Raw genomic sequence first — 25,988 nt, 5'->3', positions numbered from 1 at the left:
ATGGCCTTTTGGGAGAGTAAGTGAACTTCCTGAGCCTCGGTGTTTATTTTTGAAGTTGAGATCAGTTTTGATAGTGTTAAGGAAGCAATATATGAATGTTCTTAAGTGGAAGAAAGGACTTTCTATATCAACTGGGAAATTTCCTGTGAGAATAAAAAATGAAGTAGCTAAAAATGGTTTTCCTGTATCTTTCCTTTTTTACTTTCTCACTTTCTGTGTTATTCTAGGTCCTCCAAAAAGCAAATGCCAAGATAGGATTAAATGGCTTTGGGAGAAAGTGGGGAGGTATCTAGGAAAGGCTGGGGTAGCTGTCAGGTTTCAGTGTGGGTCTGACTCCAAGGGAAGGAGCTAGGAAGGAAAGGAGGAAGGGAGGGAGGGAGGAAGGAAGGATGGGAGATAGGGAGGTAGGTTGGGTGGAAGTCTCTTAGACTACAGTGTGGTCCGAGGAAGGTTTGTCAGGGCCGTCAGAGAGTTCTGAAGCCAAAGTCATTTGTCAGGGGCTCCCTGTGTCTCCTAGGAATGGGCCTCCTTAGGATCCCTGTACATTGGTCATTGTCTGGGAGCAGCCCCCCGGGAGCAGGGCCCCTGCGTGTTTGTAATAATGGATTTCAGAATGCAGCAGCTGGGGCCCTTGGTGAGTTAAACTTCCTATAATTGGAGGTCTGTAGGACACATTCTTGTGACAACATCTTCCTTTCTTGAGAAAATTTTGAGTAGCCAATATATGAAGCAGAGCCTGCCTTCGAGTTAAGCTACTCTCTGTATCTCATGACTTTTTAATTACCTTGGAGTAAGGAATTCGTTTTTAAAAGGGAAGAAAAAGAAGAGAGAAGGGGAGACTGCTGGGGGAAGAAAGGCGTAGTGAAACAGAGAGGGGTGTTTAACTAATTCTGAAGCCTCTTGAAAGGCTCAACAGTGCCTTGAGTGTCCTTGGCAGGTACGGAGGGGACAAAAAGTCAGAGAAAGGAGTTATGCCCCAACTCTGTATGTATATATGTATGTATGGCAAAATGCCAGACAGCTGCCCCGAGGGCGTCAGTCTGCTCACCAGGCACGCCCCCCACTTTCTATTTGTGGAGCTAGTGAGGAGTGGATCTTTGTCTCCCTGGGCCTCACTTTTTGGCCTCAGTGCTGTTCCTGCTTGTGCTCCCAGTGGTACCAGCGAGGCCCTGCCTGAGCCTGGACCTCAGGCTGAAGGAGCCTGAAGACCAGCCTCACTCAGTCCTACTGTCTCTCTGGGCTGTTTGCAGGAGCTGTGGCTATGATGGGCGCTCAAAAGCACTCAAAGAGGTGCTGACAGCTTTAGCGATACGTTCCCCCTTCTTTCCTCTCTCTTTCCGCCTCCTCCTCCTTTCCACTCCCATTTGGACTTCAAATGTCTTCATTTCCTGGCATATCTTAGAGACCACAGCTTGTTGAGGACAGTGAGTAGCAAAACTGAAAATTCCTTGCGGTAGCTACCAAGACTTTGAGCCCTTACTTGCAAGTATTTAAAAAAAAAAAAGTCTTCAGATGTAACTGGGGGCTATGTGAGTGTTCTGAAGATGGTTAAACTGAGTTTGGCTATAGTTACATTTGAAAATACTTCTCTATTCTATAGGCGAAGCCAAGTTTGATTTATAATCCCATAAAGGTAGATCATCAGGTTTTCTTTCTGTGTTTCTCTCACTAAAAACATTTTTTTTCCTAAAAATTTTCCCTTAGAAGAACATTTCCATATGGAATAGTGAGGAGGGTGTGGCCGCCTTGTGCTGGTTTCTTTTTTTCTCTGCAACATTTGAAAAATAGACGAGATGTGTGACACAATTTCAGAGCAAAGCGAAGAAGAATCAAATCATTTTTAGGACACGTGGTGCCTCCCTCTAAGTTAAGCTATTCAGGTGACACTATGAGCTGTGACTGAGCTGTGCCAGAGTACCTGTCCTGGTCAAAAAAAAAATCAGGAGAACTGTGTTCTGGTCCTAATGAGGGGACACCTTGCTCAAGAAGCTGTATGGCTCAGGGTCTTATTTGAAAGATGGTGCGGTAGGAAGGATACTGAGTGTGTGGGTAGGAGGAATGGAGAGTCTTTAGTTCTCAAGTTGTTGGCGCATCACCCCAGGGGTTGAGGAGACTGGGTAAAAATGCTGCAATCATGTTTGTCTTAGATTCTTACATAACTGCAATATTACTGGGTCCGCTCTACCCGCCACACCTTTTGAGTTATTTTGATAACTTTCTTATCTCTTCATAGACTGAAAAGACTCATACAAGGATTACTGCAAGACCTTTAAAGGGAGATATAATGGGATTTTATGGATTTTTATTTAAAAAGATTTTAATGGGATTTTCAGAAAAGGGAAAATTAGTAAGTAGGTGACAAGTTGGTGTGTTTTTTTGGTTTGGCGTTTGTTTTTTGTTTTTTTTGTTTGTTTGTTTGTTTTTGTCGGGACATTCTATAAGGATGCTGATGCCTCTTTTAAAAGTAAAGTATTTTCTGCTTGCTGTGGACCCTTCTGATGGTCCTCATTAAATTAACACAAGGTTCCCTGGGAGCCTGGTCTCTCCATTCTCCTGTTGAGGCCTTGCAGAGAAGGAAAATATTTATTCTGCATTATGTTGCTTCATTATACTTTCCTTTTGATGAATATATTAGTCGCTTTCTTTAGACTTGCAAGGAAGAGTCTCACCTTTGACAACAGAGGCTTATTCCAGGCTCGGAGGGGATCTGGGCCAGAACACGATGCTTCCTCTTCTTCTGCAGTGCAGGCCCAATGAAGTGGAGAAACACGCGGCTGGGCACCAGAATCAACTGTGGTTATTAGGGGCTCAGCCTGGGCTCCATCTAGGACCTGATAGTCTTCAAAGAGAGGATTTGATTGGGGGGAACTGGTCTTTTCTTCGTGGAGCTGGCAGGTCTGGGCCAGCCCCCCTGTGACACTTGACCTTTGTCACGTGCAGTCAGGCGCTGAACCTGAGCCCAGTGGTCGTGGCTGGGTTAGTAAGGACAGTTCACCAGATGCACACAGCGTAAGCCAAATCACCCACCTTCAGAAGGAACCCTCCTTGGGGCTGCTTTCCTCAGAGAGGGGCAGTGGGTGTGGCAGCTTCTTGGCATTTCATGGCCTTTTTGGTGCATTGAGTTATTTACTCTGCTATTAACTTTGAAAATTACAGCAGGGCAGCAGGAACTCTTATGAGCAGATTTTCCTGTTAGTAAGAACATGAGGAAGCTGAGGCTGAATTCCCTCAGGAGCAGAGCAGCCTCTGCTGTGTTTAATTTACAGTGGCCATTTATTGAGTAACACCAGGGGCGGGCCCTCACCAGGGACAGTGGTTAACAGGATCACCATCAGCTGATTGTCTTAGAGAATCAGGAAGCCCTCCCTGGGTCAGGCTGAGACTCCAAAGGAGTATGCCGTGCGTCTCTTGGAGATTTCAATTAACCTCATCTTTGGTGTGAAAGAGTGGCTCTCAACCCTAGGATCACATCATAGTCACCTGAAATGTTGGTTAAAGCTATGGATTACTGGGCCTCAGTGAGCTGAGATCCGTTATATGAGTGACTCTGAAGAGATGGAACCCTGGCATCTGGAGATTTTAGAAAACACAAACCAGACTTTTAGTTTTGAGAGAGGTGCATTTCCCCCTGTTTCTCCTGCTAAAGTACAACCAGTAACCCTGGACACTGTCTATAAAACAAGCATAAAATTCTGAACAGTGGAGAGAAGGCAGGCTGGCCGGGAATGGAAGGAATCACACGGTTATGAGTTCCTTAAGGTTAGTTTTCACCTCATATGTCCGAGACTCGAAGCTGAAGAAGCCTGCCACCCTGATATGGCACTGGGAACATGGAACCCCAGAGAAAGCCTGCTCTCTTCTCTAGCGAAAGGAGGAGGAAGGAGGTAGCATAGCAGAAGACTTGCACAGCAACCACCCGCTTCCAGCCAGACAACACAGGGAGACCCACCACCCAGGCCAGCAAAGGCCGAGTAGGGAGCCCAGACCCCCACCCTCCCCTTGCCAGGCTGTGATGAGGGGCATGTGATACCACCAAGGAGGGTATCAGAGAAGGCTGACAAGAGTGCTGGGACTTTCAGCCCTGCCAGCTAGTAATGAGCCTCCTGTGCCCCATTCTCTTTCATGGGGAGATGAGTGTGTTCTTCCTCAGTTGTCCTACATAGCACTGCCCCTGTGACAGAGGCCAGCGGAGATGGATCAGGAGTCTCTGTCCCTGCACCTGCAGGTGGGACCTGAGGGCATGTGGTAGCTGCTCCCCAGCCATGCTGGGCTGTTGTGGACTTCATCAGGCACCTGGGGTCTGCAGCACTTGGCTCCTCTCCCCCTCCCCCATCCCCATTCCGGTCCTCATCCCCAGCTACTTAGGGGTCCATCTCCTTTGTGTCCGCAGTAAGTCAGATTCACAGCCAGTGGGATATCCTCTTATGAGTAAAGGCACGTATACTAGTTAGCTTGCCAGGCTTGTGTTCAGCGTTTCCCCCGCTTTAAGGGAGGAAGGTGGGGTCTCTATTTCATTTGCATTTGGCGACACCATTCAGTCTCTGTGGCCACTTCTCCCTTTTGTTCTCCCCTCTTCAGCTCCTCTGGAGTGATGTATGACCTTTTTTTTTTTTTCCTGGTGATTTCTCCATGAAGTTATGATTTTAACTGTGGTCCCCTGAGACCTCTTGGCTCCTGCCCTAACTGCTGCGCCCTTGAGAGACACTCTCCTAAAGTGCTTGAAGGAAACTGATCAGACTAGATGCTTGACATTTTCCACTTGTCCTTTGGAGCAGTCAGCTCCAGGCCCCTTAGAGGGAACGAGGCCAGAAGCAAATGCATGTGTTTGCGTAAGCATTAATAGCTCAATGTGTGCCCTGGTTCTGTAGCTGAGGACAAGCCTAACTTATTCATTTACAGCTTCTTTTATTGCAGAAAAAGGAGTGGACATGGGATGAGAGCAAGATGCTGGTGATGCAGGACCCTATCTACAGGTAAGAGCCCAGTCCCCAGGATCCGCTTGTCATCTCCTAGAGCCATCTTTCGGGCTGGTGGGTCCAGACAGATTAAATTTATACTGCTTTTCCCTCCTGAGAGACCTGTTTCTGTAGATGTAAGTACAAGAAACAAATCTACCTTATCTTTAAGATTGAGGGGAAAATTCTTCTCATGCTCAATTACTAAGAAACTATGAAGGATGTCTGCTTGGTGTTAAATCCAAGCCTTTTAGTTGTAATTTGAAACTTTTTCATTTTGTGCTAGTTTTATTTTAACTGAAATTTCATAATTGCATATATGTTGCTCAAAATGAGGGAACTGGGTTTTTGCATTACCCTGTGCTTATAATTTCCCACAGTTGTTATCTGTTCCAATTTTCTTCCCCTTCAGAGATTGGCGCATAGATAAGGGGGTTATGATCATTTGAGGAAGCAGACAGTCAGAAATAGAATCCCTAGAAATGGCTTTCACATCACAGTGAGACAGGTGTGACTCCAGCAGAGACTGGATGACTGCCATCCATGTGTGCTCTCTGGGCAGAGGAGGACCTGATAGCCACACATATGAAAGCCAGGGCCCTCCTGGGACCCATGGCAGGACCTCTGATTCATCAGTGTCATTCTTCTCTGCTGGATCTCTGCTGACCAAGCCCTGCCCCATCCCTTCTTCCTTACTGTTTTCTTCAATGGGGGAATGGGTTTTAGCTATTCTTTTGGGATTTAGGGGACCTAGATTTATGTTTTGATTTTGTCTCCCCTGAAATAACTTGCCTTGGTTGAAAAAGTGAATAAAGGTTGGACCTCAACCTGAGAAGTTGGCATCATGGTGGTCCTGCTTCCTAAGTCAAAGAGTAGATGCCTATGAAATGGAATTTCTGTTCATTCAAACAAATATACATATATTTAAAACACTCATCCCAGGTACCATGCTAGGGAATTTGGTAGATGACTTAAATGAGTAAGTCATGGTCTCATGTTCTCATGGAATTTTCGTCTAGGAGGAAAATGGAGTCCTGAACAAATCATTGTGGTCCAAGACAGTGTGTCTGACAAAATGGATTTCTTCCTCTGTGTTCCTTTTGTACTTTTAAGTGTTTGTTGAAATAACAGTTACAGTGTATTACTGCTACTTAAAAATGTCTGTCTTTTGCCACTGGACTATAAGGCTCTTGACAGTGGAGAACTCTGTTCAACTCACTTTTATATTTCTAGCATGAAGCCTTTGGCCTCGATGAGGCATTTAATAAGTGTGTGACGGGTGGTTGGATAAATGTACTGAACTAATACCGGAAAATTAGTATGTGTTATAGTGGTTCATAGGCAGGAATAATCACTTTCCACCTAAGTGATAAGCAAAGGCTTCAAGAAACAAGTTGCATCAGAACTGGGCTTGAAGGATGTGAGTGGACAAACCTTTACCGTTTGCACTTTGTAAAAGGAAGAGTTTCTTGTTTTGTTGTTTTTGTTTTTATTCAGTGGCATCCTATACATACAAAGGTGACCTCTGTGTGGATGCTGGTCATGAACTTCAATCTTGCCTTTTCTTGGCTGAAAGAAAGGACTTTCAAAACAAAGTTTTAACATATCCCAAATAAGCCATTTTTATTTATTTTTGTAACAGATTTATTGAGGTGTAGTTGACATACAAAAATTGAGCATATTTAAAATGAGTAACTGGGTAGGTTTGGACATGTGTACACTCCTAAAACCATCACTCAGTCAAGACAATGAGCATATGTTGCCCACAAAGCTTTCCTTGTATCTTGTAATCTTTCCCTCCCATCCTTCCCTGCTCCATCTCCCTCCCTCCCACCCTCCACATCCCCAGGCAACTACTGATCTCACTTCTGTTGTTATAGATGAGTTTGTGTTTTCTTGAATTTTGTATAAATAGAATCATACAGTATACAGTATTCATACATACAGTATACCCTTGGTTTTTTGTTTGTTTTTGTTTTTGTTTTTTGGAGGGGGGCCTGGCTTCTTTCATTTAGCATAAGTATTTCAAGATTCATTCCTTGCTATTCCATGTGTCAGTAGCTTATCCCTTTTGTTACTAATTTGTGTGCTATTGTGTGAGTATACCACAGTTTGCTTAGCCATTCACATGCTGATGAACATTTTGGTGGTTTCCAGTTTTTGACTATTACAATGAAGGCTTCTATGACTGTTTGTATTACAAGTCTTTGTATGGACAGGTGCTTTTATTTTTCTTGGGTAAATACCCAGGAGTAGAATGACTAATTATATATGGTAGGTGTGTGTGGAACTTTTTATGAAACTGTCAAACTTTTCCAGAGTGGTTGTAGAGTCCCAGTTCCTTCGTGTCTTTGCCAACATCTGGTATCATCAGTCTTGTTATTTTTGGCCCTGCAAATAGGTGTGAATTCATGTCTCATTGTGGTTTTAATTTGCTTTTTCCTAGTAAGTGATGATGTTGAGCATCTTTTCATTGTATGTGCCATTTGTGAAGCATCTATTCAAATCTTTTAGCCCATTTTTAACTGGGGTGTTTTCTTTTCATTGAATTTTGAGGGTTGCTGATAAATTTTAGGTACATGTCCTTTATCAGGTATATGATTTGCAAGTATTTTCTTCCAGTATGACTTGCCTTCTCTCTTAATAGTGTCTTTTGAAGAGCAGGAGTTTTCATTTGGATGAAATTCAAATTAAATTTATGGATTGTGCTTTTGGTGTCATGTTCAAGAAATCTTTGCCTAACTCAGGGTCACAAAGAGTTTCTTCTGTGTTGTCTTCTGGAAGCATTATAGTTTCAGGCTTTACATTTAGGTAAATGATCTATTTTGATTCAGTTTTTATATGGGTGAGGAATATATCAAAATTCTTTTTTTGTTGTTTTTATTTTGTTTTGTTTTGGTTTTTGGTTTTTGTACTTTGCTTTTGTTTTTTTGCACAAATGGATGTCCAGTTGTTCCTGCCTCATTTGTTAAAAACCTGTTCTTTCTCCACTGAAGTACCTTTGTTGAAAATCAGTTACCATATCTGTGTGGTTTATTTCAGAACTCTTTATTCTGTTCCATTCAGCTAATTGTCTATCCTGACACCAGTACCACAGCTTCTTGATTACTGTAGCTTAATAGCAATTATTGAAATCATGTAGTCTTAGTCTACCGACTTTGTTCTTTTTCAAAGATTTCTTCCCATTAATATTAGTATGGTATATCTTTTTTATTCATTTTTAAGAAGAAATATGTTTTTTGGGGGGGTGGGCGGGATAGAAAACGTCAACTAAATCTTAAAATGAATTTTCCTTTGGCCACCCTCCACCCCCGCCCCCGCCTCCAAAAAAAATCCACACAGCGAAGTATCTTGTTGTAGCTGTCTTGTGGATATCTTCCTGATCTATCAAAATTTAGCAGCCTGTGTTTATGAACCAAGGAATGAAGTTTAGCTAGTGCTTTTCCAGTCTCCAAGACAGTTTTTTCCCTCATGTATTAAATCGTGGTGTCTTGGTCTCTGTATGTATGGATTTGTATATCTATGTGCTTCAGGTAGATGAAAGAGGACTTCTTTCTAAACCGTATGTGTCCCATTTTATCATCAGTAAGAACGTTTGTTGTCATGATAATATGGTAATATTTACAGACGGGCTTTTTGGGGTACAGTATTTTTCTGCCAGTAAGGAACCACTCTGGTTTGGTTCAGTCGTGCTGCTGAAGAAGACATAATTGCTTGTGACTTTGACGAAACGCTGGATTACTGCAGTGTTCACTTTAGGAAAACTCCTTTATGGAAAAATACATTCTTCCTGTTGAAAAGAAATACCTTTAACATAGCAGTAATGGTATTTTTGTTTTTTATTAAGTAAATTTTAAACTTAAATCTTTTGCATCCCTCACACAGAGTAACAGAGTCATTTTTTTTTCACTTGTGATGAAATATATATAGAATGTAAAACTTGCCGTAGCATATCCATTTTTAAGTATACAAATGAGTGGCCTTAATTACATTCATGATGTTGTGCAACCAAAACATTTTCATCGCTCTAGACTTTGTACCCTTTATGTAAGAACTCCTTGTTCGTCCTCCTTGAACCCCAGGTAACCTCTAAAATCATGGAACTTTCAGAGGTTAAAGACTGTGGTGAACATGTGGTCCATTTTCCCCTCCATTACAAGATGCTTCTGTTTCCTTAAAGTGATTTGCTGTTATGGGGTTCTTTGTTAAGTGAAGGCAAATTTCTTCATGACAATTTTTTCCATTTATCCTAGCTCTCCTCTCTGGAGCCACAAATATATAGATCTTATTTTTCTAAAGTTCCTGAAGCCATTCTTCATTATTTTTTTTTTCTAGAGTTCCAAATATCAAAATGCCATATTTTGTAACTGACTATACTTAAATTTAAAAAATAACATATTTCCTCTTAGAATATTTTAGAATTTAATACAATATTCCAGATGCTGTCTTATTAGTGTAAATTATAGAGACACAATTCTGCCCTCATGATGTGGAGTTTTGCATTTTTTTTTTTAAGAATTAGATCACATTAAATTTTATTTGTTAAACTGTATTAGATCTGTTCCTGGGTCATGGTGGATTTATCAGCCAGAATCCGTAGGATATTCGTAGTAATAGTTTTCAATCCGTCTTTTTTACTCATTCCTTATTCCTGCAGTTTTATCTTTTATTTTTTTTTTTTAGCCTAAATGCAGAACTTTACATATACCCTTGTTAAATTAGATATATTTCATTTGAACCCATAATTCAGGGTTTTTGGATTCTTGTGAATTAGGGAAGCAGGCAACTGTGAATGTTATGGCATAAGGACTTTGTTATAGGTTTTAGACCTACACGATTGCAGTAGGAGCTGGGAAGTAGACAGTCCAAAAAAGACCAAAGAGAGGTCATGAGCCAGCCCTGGTGTGGGTTAGAAGTCAGAGCGTGCAGGATGCCAGGTGCATTCACGTGTTAGAGTGGACTGGCAAAGGGACAGGCGCAGACGTCTGTGGAAGGCTGTCAGCCTCTAACCAGTGATGACCTTTAGAGCATCGTTGCTACTTCATTTCTGCCTCCCAAATCCCCCACGCATTTCTCTTGTGAACGGTCCTAAACTGCAGCTGTGCAGGGAAGGGAATGCCAAGACACACAGTTTTAGCTTAGCTGAGTTGACCCCTTGTAAACCATCAGAGCAGGTCCTAGTAACAGGTTAACTGTCCCTCTTAGTTTTCTGTTAAGTGAAACTTTAGTAAGAAAATTTTCATCCAAGTCACTGATAAAGGCAATTGAATAAAATGGAGAAGCTAGAAAATGCAGACTTCATGTTTGTATTTTTCCTTTACTTGTTTTAGATTTCATTTCCTCAGTTAATATGCTTATTTTGCCTTTACTGATTTAAAGGGCATGCTTATTTTTTTTTTAAGTTAAAAAATAGCACTGGAGTAGTTGTATGGTTATAGAAGTCACTGTGCTTTTGAATTTCAGTTTTACTGCATTGCTGTCCTCTACCTTTGTCATACTGGCACTGGAAGAATTAACATATTTGACTTAAAAAAAATCCCTAGACTTATGTTCCTCAATGCTAGGGATCAGACTGACAAATAAAATATGTATTTTTTCCCTTAAAAACCAGAGGAAGTAAATTAATCAACTGGAAATCTTCTGGAGCCAGACTGGAAGTAATTCTCCCGTTTTGAGTATAAATGATCAAACCAGGTAAAAACCCCCTAGGGTTTCCAGTCAGTCCCCAGAAATGACATTAATTAACATCCAGGCAGTTGGTGAGATGATTAGAAATCAGAGGAAGTGCATTCCAGTTTTGGCCCTCCAGTTGAGCCAGGCTTTGATTTTGAACAAGTTAGAGATAAATTATTCAGGGCTAGCTGGGGAAGGGAGGAAAGGATACATGGAGAACTGATGTGCACTGCTGTTCGTTGTGCTTGGCTCTGAGGAGAACAGTGGTTTATCAGTCTGGGTCCAACTGGGAGACAGAACTTACACAATGATTTAAGTAGGAGAAGAATTGTGAAGAATTACTAATCTGTAACGAAACAGTATCTTCAAGATATAAAGAGCAGTCTTAAGAGTCCTCTAGAGCTGAAGGAGAGTACACAGAGAAGTACAAACTTGGAGGGGGAGCCCCCTCCCAGGCGGGGGTCCAGATTTCACCGTGGAGCATGTGTTGCAGCATCTGGCTTACAGAGCAGCTCACTGGGTTGTTTAGGCCCCAGCTGGTCCCTCGTTGCTGGGAAAATAGGAAGCAACCCTCAAGGGCCAGGTGCAGGAGAAGGACATCTGGTGGGTAGGTGCACGGAGGGAGGAGGGTGACACTGTGGATAGGAGGCCTGAAACGCTCAGGGTCTTTGCAGGCAGGGCTGTGGGTAGGTGACCACCCAGCCATGCTGGGAATGTGAGGTCGCTGGACCGCTATGTTCTGGGCTTGTGACTGGGACAGACCACCACCAAGTGTCCTGCTGGTAGGCTGCAGCAGCCGAGACCAGCAAGAGAGGCCCTTTCCTCCTGCCGTGTCCTTCCACTGTACAGGGAAGTTGGAATAGCCTGCTCACGGTAAAGGAGTGAGTACTTAAAGGAATTCTGTCAGTTATCACAGAGCACGCACTGAAAGGGCAAGAAACTGGTAACTGGTGCAAGTGATGAGCAAGACAGTCCCTACCTACCTGTAATCCACAGTCAGATGAAGTTTGACATGTGCTACCTCAATCCTAACAACAACCCTGAGTGGCAGAATCTGTCATTCCCATTCTTCACATGAAGAAATCGAACTTCAAAGACATTAGGTAACATTTCCATGATCACATAACTAGTAAGCGGTGAATAGCCAGACTCCTGAGCTTCTGTCCTTTCAAGTTTCACTGCTTCACTCAGTGTCATCTGCCTCTCAAAACAAGCCCCCTCATTTATTTGCCTTCGTATTTAGTTTTTATCATTTCAACTGACATAAAAAAACTAGATTTGAAGGTGAATGAAATGCTTTCTGTCTTGGGGATTGATAAACCTATGCTTGAGGATTTCTTGGGAAATCAGGCACCTCCCTGTAGCACCTTTAACTTTGTTAACAATCGAGTTTAAGTGATCAAGCCAGACAAAATTAAGGAAAGATGAGTACTCTCAGATTCAGGAACACATTAAACTACAAGCAAGGTAAATAAAAAGAAATTGATTCTTAAACTCTAGACTCAGAGTGATGAAACTACAGAATGAAAGACAGAGATTTTAAAACAACCCGGAGGGGAAAAATATATTGCCTACAAAGGAACACAATTAGGTTGATAGCAAAAATGGAAGACGAAAGATAGTGAATTATCTTTAAGAATCTGGTAAGTCAAGTTAAGTGAGATAGAAAGTACTCTTTAATACGTTCTTATTATGGAAATAAGGTAGAAAAAAAAAATCCTAGGCAGCGCTTCTGAAGGCTTCAAAATAAACGAAAAGGGCTTCTGGTCCTGAAGGGAGAATGAGGAGTTCAGATCAAGAAGAGCAAAGGCAGAAGAAAGGCTGGTGTTTATAAGATGGAGTGTGTAGTGAGTCCTACAGGAGCAGTTTCAATAGAGAGGTGGGGGCAGAGTCTGCCAGGGAGGGAAAGGAGAACCATGGTATAATGAGTTGGAACTTAGTAATGGGGTCAAACAAATACTATGTTTTTAAAAGAAGAGATAGTAATAACTTTATAAAGGATGAAGACAGAAGATTTCTTAAAATGTGTATAATTTTTAAAGCATTATTTAAAAATGGAATTAGTTATTATCCTAATTTAGAATATAGAGGTAGGATCACATACTTAGGAGAGAAGATAGACTATATTGTCATTGGTTACTCCGTTGTTCTGTGGATCCAAAAAGTGCTCTCAGAATCCTTAAAGATGACTCCAAAACCCATGTTGTTTATCCAAAATCAGAGGGAGGCAGTTCTACTTGATGAGCTCCCTTCTTTCAAACTCCCATGTCCCCAGGTCCCCAGCTCAAACCCTGACATGTGTTCCCTTCACTCCATTGTCACTGGATTACGGATGTGGGGTGGGGCCAAGATATGAAGGGTCCTGAAAGATCAGGGAAGATGAGCAGACCTGGAGCTGAAGCCAGTTCTTTGCTTTTGATACATTCATATCTCATTTGTCCTTTCCCTGATTTGTAAGGGACAGGGTGACTGTCTGCATCTTCCTGTGTTATTTTTCTGAGAATGAGTGTCTTCTCCTCCAGCCTCCCATTGTGTGAGGTTCTTGAAGGGGCCTCTGCTAAACTGGGAAAACTGATAACCAAAGATGTGGAAGCAGCCCAGCCTGTAGACCGCTCCCTAACTTCTCATCATTTCTGGGACAGCCCATCTGAAGGGTATGAGTGTCCATCCCTCTAGCTGTGGTGATGTTTCACATCAACCTGATGTTTTTATTCCCTCCAGCTCTGGGCCCTTTCATAGACAGTATCTTTTCATACATAGGAATGAGTAGGAGTTACTCACCCAATTTTATGCATGGAAAAGCTTATGAACTAAGAAGGGGAAGGAAAATCATTCATGCTATCTGGCTTCTTGGTTCCCCAGGGCTGCCCTACAGTTTGTTATTTGCCCCTGCTAAAAATTCCTTTTGCTCAGATGCCAAGACCTTTCACCCTCTTCTGCCTGTCAACTCTGTCAGTACAAACACACTCCCCTTAGGTGACCCCCATCTTCTCTGAGGTTCCTCAGATCTCCTCCTCCCCTTAGACGTTTGTGTCATTGCCCGCTGACACTCTGTCCCCTGCCTCTTTGCATTTCAGACTTGTTCCTCCAGCACCGTGAGCATTCGCTACCCTTCCCCCAACTACCCTGTCTCTCACTTTCCATGGACTCCCTCTTGCTCCCTAGCAGTATGTCCAGCTCTCTCCCGTCCTGGAATAACCTCCTTCAAGCCCTGCTGACCCCATTCTGTCAGCAGTCAGCTTCCTCCCAAGGCCCTGAGTGTGTTTTCACCAGTGCCCACCATCCTGCAGTTCCTTGTATTCTGACACTGGTACCCACCACTTCGCCAGACTGCTCCCTCGGGCCCGTCGTGTGTGCCCCCACGTCTCCCAACACACCAGCAGTTCCAGGTCCTCCTGCAGTGCCGCCCTTCCTCCTCCTCCTTGTGTTTCTCCTCTTATTTCATTTTTTTCTGCCTCCTTGTCTTTTGTTTGTTTTCAACCCTACATAATTGTATGCATGTTTATCTTTCACCGTTCTTCATCTTTATTTAAAAGCAAGTTCTGCACTTTAATCTTTATAGGCTGACAGGGTTCCTGGTATTTAGAAAGTCTCAGTAAATGCCTAGGATGGACTGTGAGGCTCCAACAAGGGACTGCTGACCCCTAATTCATTCAAGGGCTCGTGACTCTGTGTCCCGTGCTCATGTTAGCACACACATTTCTTCTCTCCTTCCTCCTCCTCTTCTTTCATCCTTTCTGCTCAAAAGTCATCGTATGCTGTGTAGAAAGCACCAGGAATGCAAAGACAGATAAGGCAGAGCTCATCTCAAGGTCCTCACGGTGACTCCTCCTTCCCATGACGGTTCTTCAGGTAAGTGCCCAGGGGAGCATGGCTGAGGTGTAAGCTTTAAAATGACCAAATAATACATACCACTTGTTATTAAAAGATAAAGTAGTGACAAGGTTTTATAAAGGAGAAAGTCAAGAGCTCTTCCTTCCACATCTGTTGCTTCTAGTACCACTGCATGTGCAAATATACACTCAGGTGTGTTTCACGGTCCGCTGTTACTCTGTTGACAGTTCTCTTGTGAGCCTGTTTTTCTCTCAGGAACGTGTCAAGGACTTCCTTCCACATCCGTACTTAGAGCCTTCCTATGAGAGCTTTGACTCTGAGAGTTCCAGAGCGAAAGTGATGTTTTAGGGAAACCAGTGTGGCGTGGAATGCCGTGCGCCCCAAATGTGAGGAGACTCAAGTCAGGGAGGTGAGCAAGGGAGAGACTGCCCAGCAATCTGAGGACAATGGCAGAGTGTCTGTACAAAAGGGTGACAGCAGTAGGAAGTGTAGAGAGGGGTCAGTCTGCAAGCTGTTGTGAGCTCGGACCATCCAGGCTATGACAGTCTGAACACAGAGGGAATGAGGGAGAATCCTTTTATTTGAGGAAGCGGGGAGAAAAAAACACCAGTGACTTCACCTTGAGTCTCTGGTAGTTTTACCTCGGCCCTTTCTTTTTCTTTTTTTTCAGATGTACACTTCGATGAATTTTGATAGAGGTATACACCCATGAAACCACTACCAAAATCAAGATAGCTAACATTCCCATCACCCCCCAAGAGGTGCAGTTTTCAAATTCCCAATTTATCCTTCCCACCCCCTTTTACCCGTGGTAACCGTTAAGTTTGTTCTCTTTACCTCTGCCCTTTCTGAGGGCTTCCTGCCTCTGGTGGATCTCACTTGATAATTAAATTCAGTCATGGAAGCTCTAAGCATGAGCTCCATGAGGCCACACCCATTTTGTGCACTACTGTATCCCTAGTGCCTGGAGCGGTCTGTAGAGCATAGTAGGTGCTCAGTAAACACTGCATGACAAACCAAGGGCAGGCTTGTCACTGAAACATTCACTTCAAAAAGGCCGTTAAACCTACTTGTCTTCTTGGTGGCCTTATTCTCTGCCTTTCTTGGTGGCCAAAAGCACAGCCCAAATGAGGTAGTAAACCAGCCAGAGAGTGAATAGATGTACAGAGCAGAAAACTAAAGACGGCTGCGGGCACGATCCAAGTCAAACCCCTGGGCCAGTCTCTCTGTGCCAGGCCTTCAAGGGCATCTTTTACACAAATAATGATGGAAAATCCAATTAGGCCAAATTTAGAAAGCGATGTAATTAAATACTGTCTACCTGGGAGGGAATTACCCTGTGGAGGAGAGACCAGGGGAAGAGGGAAACCAGGCCTGGTCCCAGTTCTATTACTGAATGACTGCCTGGTTTCAAATTTCATTACTCTGTTCTTCCTGCTCTCCTTTCTGAGTGCATAAAGGGAATTCACTTAGAATTTGTGCAAAGCATTGAAGAGTCTCGCATGGGAAAGTGTGTGCAAAGTAAAACCAGCCCTTCTCCCCATGACGCCTTTCCTTGCTGCCAAGTAGATACTCACCTGAGTGTCCACTGGATGGTCTTGACCTTTTACAGGACGGGATACAGGTATCTTTGTGAATCTGATGAAAACGGGATTCTCTCCCTAGAAAAGTTAATTCTCATACATACTTGCAAAATTTTGATTTTTTTTTGGATAATTCATAGGCCGCATAGTCCTGAGGTTTATCAATTCCAAAGTAAGACCCCTGGTGCCAGTAAGTATTGTAAGCCTCTTCGAATATTTTACACATCAAGCTAGAAAGGTTTATCATTGGCAGCCCTACTATAGGAAGAGAAACAAGCCAGTCTCACTTTCTTCATAACTTAATGCTTCAGTGATCAATGGACTTTACTTCAGCATCCCGTGTCATTAGAGGAGTCTTACTCAAAACAAACCGATCTTTGTGTTGGTGGGTTTCAAATTAGGTAGGGGGAGAGGATTTATGTAGAAGACCTTATGATCACCCTGAGTGTCCTGGGGTCACAGGGGTATGGGAAAGCTGGCATAGGGTCTGTTCCACACCAGTAAGTAAGGATTATTGTGTGACAACCTCAACACCAAAGGCCAGTAAAGAAAGATGGTCCTTGTTCTGCAGCCCACCTCTGGCTAGCCCTTGCCATTAATAGGTGGTCTCCAGGACTGTTGCAGGACCGTGTCATAGCTCATCCCACAGTGACAGCTGGACTCTGTGTTGCAGGACCCTGTCCCCCAGCCTGGCTGGGCAGCCCTCTGTGGGCTCCTCTTTGTGTCTTGGCACAGTTCAGAGGAAGGGTGGGGATGTCCCCCCTCTAAGAGCATGGCGGTCGTGAGCCCGGTCTTCCTTTCTCCTTCCTAGCACAGACCTCAGACTGTGGAGGTGAGGATGACTGGGAGGTCCAGAGGGTAATGTGTGGAATTCAGGAAATGTGGCACGGGAAAAGCGAAACTGTGTGCGGGTCCCCACACCCTTTGTCGGGAGACCCAGGGAAGCAGCCACTGAGGAGTTAGGGCTTTTCCCAGTTGCTGGCAGCAGTCATGATCGAACCATAACTGAGTCCTCTGTGTTCGGCTGTATTTGACATTTCTGCCTGTCAGATCCTTACTCATCTTTCAAGGTTTCTTTTAAATACATGTCCACCAGGAATTCTTTCCTGATTTCATACCCACCCCCACAGTGAGGATCTAATTTCTGTTTCTGCTCTGGACCCCGAGGCTTTATAGCCCGGAAGTTCATCCTTGTATTGTAGTTATTTGTTTATCTGTCTTATGTTTTTAGTGGGAGCTGCATCTTATTCATTTTTATGTCTCCTTGACTACTGCCTTGTACATAATTGTGCTCCAGTCATATTTGTTAAATCGAATTGACTTCTTCTTAAATCTTTGCAAAATTCCCAGGAAGTGGGTACACTTGTTCTAGAGACCTCTATCCACGATTGGGAACCAGACAACCTAAGCACATTTGTTGAATCCTGGATGTGACCCATGTTTGAAGGTATTTGGGGAAGGTGACCAAAAACTTAGCATTAAAGCTTCAGAACATATACTCTGTTAGAAGATAACAAACAGCACACAAACGACTATTAAAAAGGCAGCATTGCCTTTGAGAACACTGAAAAACAAGAAGTCGAGCGACCTTGTTCAGCTTTGCTCCAGGAGAGGGCCCAACATCTCTTCATGCTGCGGGACTAAGCACAAAGCAGGGCTGCCTTTGAAAATAGGCTCCTTCCTCAAGTTGGCCAAGATGCCACGAGCCCTGTCTTCTCTCACTGCTGTGCAGTTAGCTCTTTGCTTGGGGGGTTGATGGCCTTTTCTTGATTATCTTGGTCTTGGACTGTATCTCTTGTCCAGTTGCTCTCATAACTATCGGAGGGCAGATGGGAGAAATGAAACCATAATAAACTGTAAGTGTGTTCATCTTGGTTTTTAGTGATGGCCCCAATAAAAGGATGTTTGGAGGGGAAGAGCCTCAGAAGGACCACCCCTGATGGCTGAGATCTGCACATGAGCTTCTTATCTCTCATTGTCTCCCATTAGCACATAATCAGTCTTGGAAGATGATACTGCCAGAGGTGGTGGGGTGCTGCTGGTGCATTTCCTTCGAAAGTTGGAGTGGCCATCTGGGCAGTGGGCTAGTGGTCAGATCTGCCTATCCCTACTCCCGAACACTATTTAAAAAAAAGAAAAAAAATATGTATGTGTGCGTGCACATGCACACATAATACATACATGTGCACACATTTATTTTTATGTATGTGTGCAAATATGTGTGTTCAGGAGTGTTTTTTAATCAGAAGAGCTAAATCTAAATCTCTCCCAACTGCCTTTGTTCACTGATGGAAAGGACAAAGCCCTAAGGAAACAATTAAGCCTGGCAGATGCCTTAGCTGACAAAGAGGAATTTGACAAGCTAAATGCAAGAGAAACTGCAAGCGCTCATAAACCAGGTCCCAAGAGAGCCTTTAGTGTCCCTGGCAGGCCTCCCTTCTCAACTGCCACATATTTACATGAGCCCTGTCTTTCAGGCCTTCAGAGCCAGGATGGATCCATATGTATCTCCTCTCTAATAAGATTGCAGCAGAATGTTTCTGATTGCACATACTTACATTTTGAGCCATGGTAGTCACCCTCACTTGGGGGAGAGGGAAGTAAGGAATGCACAGTAAAATGCAGATCTGGAGCAGGTGAAACAGCCTCTGCTTTTAATCAGTACACTTTCCTGAAAGACTAGACTGACCTCACCCCTCAACCAGTCTCGTTCCTCCTCCTTGCACATCAACACAGCCTCAACACTCTGCCAGAGAAAGGCTTAGCTAATTCAGGAAGGCCACCAAAATGCTGTCTAAGAAGGGGAGAGGGAGCCAAGCCAGGGGTCGACGGTGCCCCCTGTGCGGCAGGTTCACAGTCGGTGCCCCCTGCCCAGAGGAAGCACTGCGGCCTCTTTTCTGAGGTGAACTTCTTTGGTTGGACCCTGTCTCTTCTCTCCATCTGTTTCTTGAGCCATCATTTTCTCTGCATTTCCCCTGGATCTTGAGGCTATTTCTGTTTTGTTCCTTTTTTAGCCTATAAATAGGCTCAGGTTTTGCCATCGTGAAAAGAAAAGATACTCCTGCGGCCGACCACGCTAGCCTGCTCTTTCCCTGCCAGGCTCCTTGGAATCGCGTTTGCTGTGTGTATTCCCAAAGTCATTTTTCAGCTCATTACAGTTGGGCTTCCTGTGCTCTCTACAGAGACTGTCCTTGCTGAGGTCACCAGGGATGTCTTAGCTGCTGAGTCTCTGGCTCACCTTCTGTCCCCATCCCATTCAGTTTCTCTGAAGCACTTCATGCTCTGGACCTTTCCCTCCTCCTGGAGACGCTTTCCTCACTCAGCTTCCGTGGTGGGTTTCCCTCATTCCTCCTCTGCTCTCCTGGTTTTTCCCCTTCTCTTGTTCTGTTTGCTTCCCAGTGGATCTCATATTTCCCATGACTTCAGCCACCCTCCCAAGTCCCTATGATCCTATGTCTTGCCTTTCTCCTTGGTCCCTTGTTTCCAGTCATCTCATAGGCAAGTCCCTCTGAGTGCTTTGGTGGCTCCTCATCATTGACCTGTTTAGAACCACAGTCCTCTTCTTCCTTCCCTGTCCCCTCAACTTTTTCCTGCTTCTGTGTCCCCTGACCCAGTTAACGTTTAATCCACTCGCCAGGTCATACCAAGCGACACAACTCAGAATCTTCTCCTTCCCCCTCCTTATTCTCACATCTGGAAAAATGACGCTTGAATCCATGTCCCACCCATGATCACAGCCTCTGCCTTAGTGAGGCCTTCAGCTTTTCTTGCCTGGACTCAGGTTGACCAGCCTGGCTGTGCAGTCTGGGCACTGCATAACCCAAGGTGTGTCAGTCACCCTGCCCTATGCTTGGCCCCTGACTTACCCAAACTCTAACCCTCATGACAACTCCCTTGTTTGTAGATGACAAAACCAGAACTTGAGGATCAAAAGACTCACCTGGAGTCTCACAACTGTAAGCAGCAGAGCAGGGATTGAGTCTCGCCCTTCTGCCTGGCAAGCCCTGGGTCCAGATTCTTACTTCCTTCAGATGTTCCATATTGCAGTAACCTCTTTATTGGCCTCCCTGCTTCTGCTCATGTCCTCCTCCAGTCTCCCCTTCACAGCACCGTGACTACCAACTTTGTCGTTCCCCTGATCAGGCCCCCATCAGTGCCCTGAGCCCTCCAGGCAAAATCTGAGCAGGCCCTGACCTCCCTGTGTTCCCAGCTCCTGCCAGCCCCTCGGCATGTGCTGTGTTCCCTGTGCCCAAGCAAACTGTGCTGTTTCGCAACTCCGTGCCTTTCTGTGTGCACTTCCCCTTGTAAGGAGTTTTCTCCTCTCCTGTCTGTGTGATGGACAGCTTTCCTTTGTTCCTTCCTCCGGATCTGCTCTCCCCAGTGCTAGGTGCCTGGGGAGGCTGGCCTGTGTGTACCGCATCAGCGGGCTGCTTTACTGTCACGAGAGCTCCTGCCAGGGGGCACACGGTTCTGTTTCTGGGTTCTGGTAACCTCTCACAGCCCTGCCCCCACAGGCCTTGGGGTGCTGAGGGCTCCCTGGGGTAATGTGTTCTCTGGGGTTTCTCTGCACTCTGCCTTCACCTCTGTAAATAGTCCCTTATTAAACTCTCCCTGAGATGACTCAAATTATCTGTTTCTTGCCAGGACTTGGACTGATCTGTTCCCCACGCCCCAATTCTTGCCACCTCCCACATGTTCTTCAAGAAGTCACTCAGGCAGCAGCTCTCACGTGGGTCCCCCCACACCACCGTACACTTTTCCTGGCTCTCAGGCATGTGGCTGCATCCCCTCCACGGCCGTGTCTATAGCGCTCTGTCCCACCGTCCTGCACGTGTCTCCTCCATCAGCACTCTGAGCTCTTCAAGGGCGAGCTCTGAAACTGCTCCTCTCTGTGTCCTGAGAGAGTATGATATGGGGCAGGGGAGGAGGAGGGTACAGAGCAAGATGTGCATTTCTTAGAATAAAGGTTATGCCAACCACCCCGAAGGCACTGTAGTCCCTCAACAACTGCTCTTGGAAGGTGGGGAGACAGAGAGGATAAGAGAGCTTCCAGTATAAGGAAAAACAAACAAACAAAAAACTCTGGCCACCTGAGGCCTCCCAACCCACCCCTTTCCCAAACTTGTAAAGTAAAAACAGAAGACCAGTGAAAAGTGATTAGAAATTAAAAGAAGATCAAATATGAATCAGTTTGTTTTAAAAATTTTGCTCTAAGGCATGTTAGTCATCTAGAAGTAAAGATCCATCGTCCCTTATGGTTAAAAAAAATAAAGAAGACACTAGACTGTGATGGAAAGGGACATGTCCCAGGAGAAACCAAAATGGTTCAGCCATTGCTCCTGGGGGAGTGTGTGTGTGAAAATTAGGGGAAGTTGACCCGTAGGATTGTTGACCTGCCCTGCGCTCCCTGGCTTTTTTTCTTATCCTCAGGTCCTGCTTCAGGTGAGCTGTGATTCAGACCTCCTCTGATGCAGCACTGGGCATCATCAGGCAAGCAGGTCAGAGCAGTCAGAAAGAAAAATGTTAGGAAAGACAAGTATCTGGACATTGCCAGCCAGGCATACCTCGAGCCCTGGGGGGGCAGGGAATGCCCTCTCTTCATTTCCTGTCCCAGCACATGAGGTTCCCCATGTGCTGAGCAAGTGGCCTGAGGGTGAAGGATTAGAGCTGAGTACAGAGTGTGTTATGGAATGAGTCCTGGGAAGCTTGAATGGGTCCTTTAAAGGCTGCCCTTGGAAAGGCTAAGCTGTTCTTAGACATGTATAGTATTCCTGGGTTGGTTTATCTGAAGACACTTGGAAGGAGGGCGGCAGTCAGGGAGAGCAAAGCAATTAAGCACCACTCACTCAGGTGTCCAGCGAAGATCTTACCCACAAGAGAATGAAGTTTTTGACTATAAAGAATCTCTAAAGGCACCCAGGCCTTGGAAAATTACCTGGAATAAGAACATTCAGGGGTTCCTAGGTGGCATAAATGTACCATAGCACCAACTTCTAGCTGGATATAGAGATAACAGTCGTAGTAATGACAATCTAATACTCAAACTGTATTTGACAGTTATTAATCAGCTAAGCAGATAATGCAGATGTTAACTTGGTTAAGATGGCCAGGGTTCAAATTCTGTCTCTGAGACTGTAGTGGGTCAGATTGTGTTCTTCAGAAAGGTATGTTGAAGTCATAACTCATGATACCTGTGAACGTGACTTTATTTGGCAGTAGGGACTTAGCTGATGTAATCGAGTTAAGATGAGGTCATAGTGCATTAGAGTGAGCCCTAGGTGTAATAACTGGTGTTCTTATAAGAAGAGAGAAACTTGGAGACGGAAGCATAGAAGGGAGATGCAGGGAGGAAGGCCATGTGACGATGGAGGCAGCATACTGGAGTGATGCCACGCAAAGCTAAAGAATGCCAAGGATTGCCGCAACCACCTGATGCCAGGAGACAGGCATGGCGTGGAGTCTCTCTCAGAGACTCTAGGGGAAACTAACCTTGTGAACATCTTGCTTTCTGTCTTCTGGCTTCTGAGCTGTGAGAGATTAAATTTAAACCATCCAGTTTGTGGTAATTTGTTACAGCAACCCTGGGAAACGAGAACAGATGCCCACTAGCTGAGTGACCTTGAGAAAGGTGACTAAGCCCTCTGTTTCCTATCGATAACAGGGGTATAGTAACAGTACCTACCTCGTAAGGTGGTGAAGATTAAGCAAGTTTTTACCTGTAAAGTGATGAGAGCAGTGCCTGGCACATGAGAGACACACCCTAGATTCACAAATATTCTTGATCTATCACCTCAAGTTTTTTGAGCACCTACTGTGTGCCAGGCACTATGTATAAATCATGTCGTTTGATTCCCGTAACAATCCTGTGAGCCTCTTCTTGTGCCATTTTGCAGTTAAGAAAACTAAAACTCAGAGCTTTGAGAGAGTCAAAGGGCTGCAACCTTGGCTGAGGCTTTGCGGCTCTGCTCTGTCAGTGCTGTTACCCCACAGGATCATAGGGACCTCACGGGGTATGGGGAGTGGGTAAGAGAGGGTGTGAATTTTGATTACAGTGTATTTTACATTGGGAAGATTTATGACTAAACCTTCTCTCCACGTACCACTTAAAGAAGGGAAGCATTCACTGTCTTGAAAGCAAGAGGACAGATTGTTCATGGGGCAAAGAAAGGAAGATGCAGCTTTCTAAGCAAGACTCCCCTCGCACACACCAGTCAAAGCAGCGCCCCTTCTGTCTGCGGTGTGTGGTGTATTCTCTCCACTCTCCATTTCTGTAAGGAAAGCTGTGTCTCTGAGCAAGAGTCTCCAGGAAGCCTGAGGATGCTCAGAAGTGTAGGAAGGATGGCTGACCTCAGAAAACTTGAGCATGCCAAGTGTGTGAGCCCAGATAACACAGAAGCAGAGAAGGAAGAATTGGCAGTTTGTGTAAATGGGTTTGGTTCTTGAAAGCCAACAGCAGGTGACAGTTATTTTGGAGAGATTACCAGTACTGCAGAGAAGCTGAAGCCTTGAAATACACGGAAGGATTGTTGTGGTTTTGCGAGGGACACTGGCCTGTTTGCCTGCCTGTCAAGTAGTGAACAAGAGGAAATTAACTTAGCACAACCCTTGACATTTAGAAAGTGCTGTTTGTCAGTTTGTGGTTGATTCAAGTAAACCAGGGGAGATTTAGGGGGATGTAAGAACGAACTTTTTAACAGCTGTGAAATTAAAACATAAATTAACTGCTGAGATAGGCAGTGAGGGTGCCTTCACTAGACTTTCAAAAGATAAATGTGTGTTTGTCTGTCTCTCACTAGGTTTTAAAATTCAATTGATGGCTTATTTCTTAAGGTTCACAGTGGATAGTTGTAGTAATAATTTAAATAACATTTGCATAATGTTTTGCTTTGAAGAAACCTTAGAAGTCAGCTGTAATACTTGCATTTCTCTGCCTGCCGTTGAGGAGACGGGCTTGACTGTCTCACAAGGTCTCTCCCAGCCCTAGACTCCCAGGCTTCTTTCCAGGTCATGCTGTGTCGAGGCAGGTCTGTGACATATGGCCCGGTTAAGGTGACAGGAAGACCTTGGACAGTGTATCCCAGCACCTCAGATGTCTGTGGAGTAAAGAGACCAGTTACGAGCGACTGCGGCACCACTTCACGAGCTGGTCCCCATTCCTTTAGGCCAAGAGAAAGTCAAGTCTGAGGGGGGCAGTCCTCAAATCAAGAATGGCTGAAGTGGAGGATGAAGAAGATGGTCGTTGAACTAACTTCTAATAAAAGAAAACTGGCTGAAGTGATCAAGAGCCCTGAAAACACAGTGGGAGGAAAAGATCATCCGATCAAAGCAGTAATAAAGAAAAGATCAAGATGAAGGACAATTTTATCGAAAGTTTAGATTAAAAATAAGACATGGGAGAAGGAAGATGACCAGGGGCGGGAGTGTGAAACTGCGTGAGTGCTTCAGGGCTGGGTGGGAAGAGAAAAGGACACCGTGTTCGGGCAGCACACGGGAGCAGGGGCTGGGGTGCGGGTGGGGCTGGGTGGGGTGCCACACTCATTGCTATAGATTCAGGTGTGGTTCTGTTAGCAAAGCACTGGGGGGCCTCGCTCCAAACTATCACCTTTCCTAATATTCTCCCGAGGCCCTCTGAGGATAACACATTCCTTTGGGAAACCCACAGAAATCGCATGAGCTGCTTAGGGAATCCTTGCTCCTGTGGGCAGGGGTTGTTCTGGGTTTTCCAAGGACCGTGCTTCATGGCTGTGCCACCCTCAGCGGGTCTCGAGCAGCAGGTTAGTTGTTTTCTGTCTTCTGCGTTTTTCGCACTGTGCTGCTGCTTCTCCCAGAGGTTTTGCTTTGAGAAGGCCCCCTGGGTTCTGCCTTCACCATCTGTGAGTTCCTTGATGGCTTTACCTCATCAATCTTGGTTCATTTCCATATGTCTTTATGGGTTAGGGGTGCCCAAGCCTTCCAGGGGCTTAAGAGAAAAATCTCTGCTCCATGTTCAAACTGGAGAACCCCCAGAGAGACGGTGATGTCGGGGCGACAGTGGTGGTTTCTCTTTGTTCTTCCATTTGCCTTTTCTATAGTTATTTCCACAGTTTTAAAGTATTTGTACAATGGGTTACAGTATATTTATCCATCTCCTGTCTCATCCATTCTCAATATTTGCCCGTTCCAGAACTGTACAGCCACTCTGAGAGAGGTTTTTTTTGCTCTCACTTGAAGTACTGGGGCTGAGAGCAGGACAAGACTTTGCTTGGGCCCCATGGCAGGTCTGGATCCTCTGTCTGCAGGTTCAGTGCTTTGTGCTTGTGGCAGGCCCCTGCCGGCCAGGCGAGGCCCAGCAGGTTTTGAGCAGGAGTCGGCATGGAGACTCCTCTGCGGAGCTCTGTGTCTGTGAGTCTCGGATGGGGGAGCTCAGGAAACTTTGCAGGTGATTCAGGACCTTTCATGTTCTCTGTAGCCTGTGGGTCCCAAAGTCACCAGGCAGTCCCCATGGAAATGAGGGGCAATAGGGGCAGAACAGTAGCACCTGGGGGGGACATGGCCATGCATTTTAGAGTTTATTACATTCAGAGAGAGGGATAATGACAGAGCAAGGTTGTGGCCTCATGGCCAGAGACTGCGAGCAGGAACAAGAGATGAGAACTTAAGACAGAAGCACAACATAATTGGTTCCAGTTGGGTCCAAAAAGGTGAGACCATGAAGAAAAATCATGTGACCACCATAAAATATTCTTTGAAAAGTACACAGTATGGAAAGGTGCTGTGGAACTGAATCTCTGAATCCACTGGACTCATGGAAAAGGCTGAAGATGAGAGGGAAGATGTGTGACAAGAGAGAAGCACATGACCAGGGGAAATTCTCAAGTCCCGTTGTTCTAACCATGTCTCTCCTTTTTTTCCTTATAGTAGAGAACTGTCTAATCTTCAAACTAGAAACACTGAGACATAAGTG

The 25,988-nt window shown here is 44.8% G+C and overlaps 1 protein-coding gene across 2 annotated transcripts in view; it reads left to right on the top strand.

The window, feature by feature from the left end:
* The window catches only part of C21H1orf226 (chromosome 21 C1orf226 homolog), a 281,437-nt gene that overhangs the window by 197,710 nt on the left and 57,739 nt on the right, over positions 1 to 25,988 (top strand). Inside the window, exon 4 of one of the 2 annotated variants that reach the window (XM_006173140.3) lies at positions 4,915 to 4,973. In XM_006173140.3, the coding sequence (XP_006173202.3) occupies positions 4,915 to 4,973 (59 nt within the window). Of the gene's footprint in view, positions 1 to 4,899; positions 4,974 to 25,988 lie in introns of both variants that reach the window. The other variant, XM_006173139.3, reaches the window with a different exon arrangement.

The sequence above is a fragment of the Camelus ferus genome, chromosome 21 (assembly GCF_009834535.1).
Source record: "Camelus ferus isolate YT-003-E chromosome 21, BCGSAC_Cfer_1.0, whole genome shotgun sequence".
In the NCBI taxonomy this organism is placed as follows: Eukaryota; Metazoa; Chordata; class Mammalia; order Artiodactyla; family Camelidae; genus Camelus; species Camelus ferus.
Note: the sequence above shows the minus strand (reverse complement) of the source record. Positions and strands in the feature narration are given on the sequence as shown.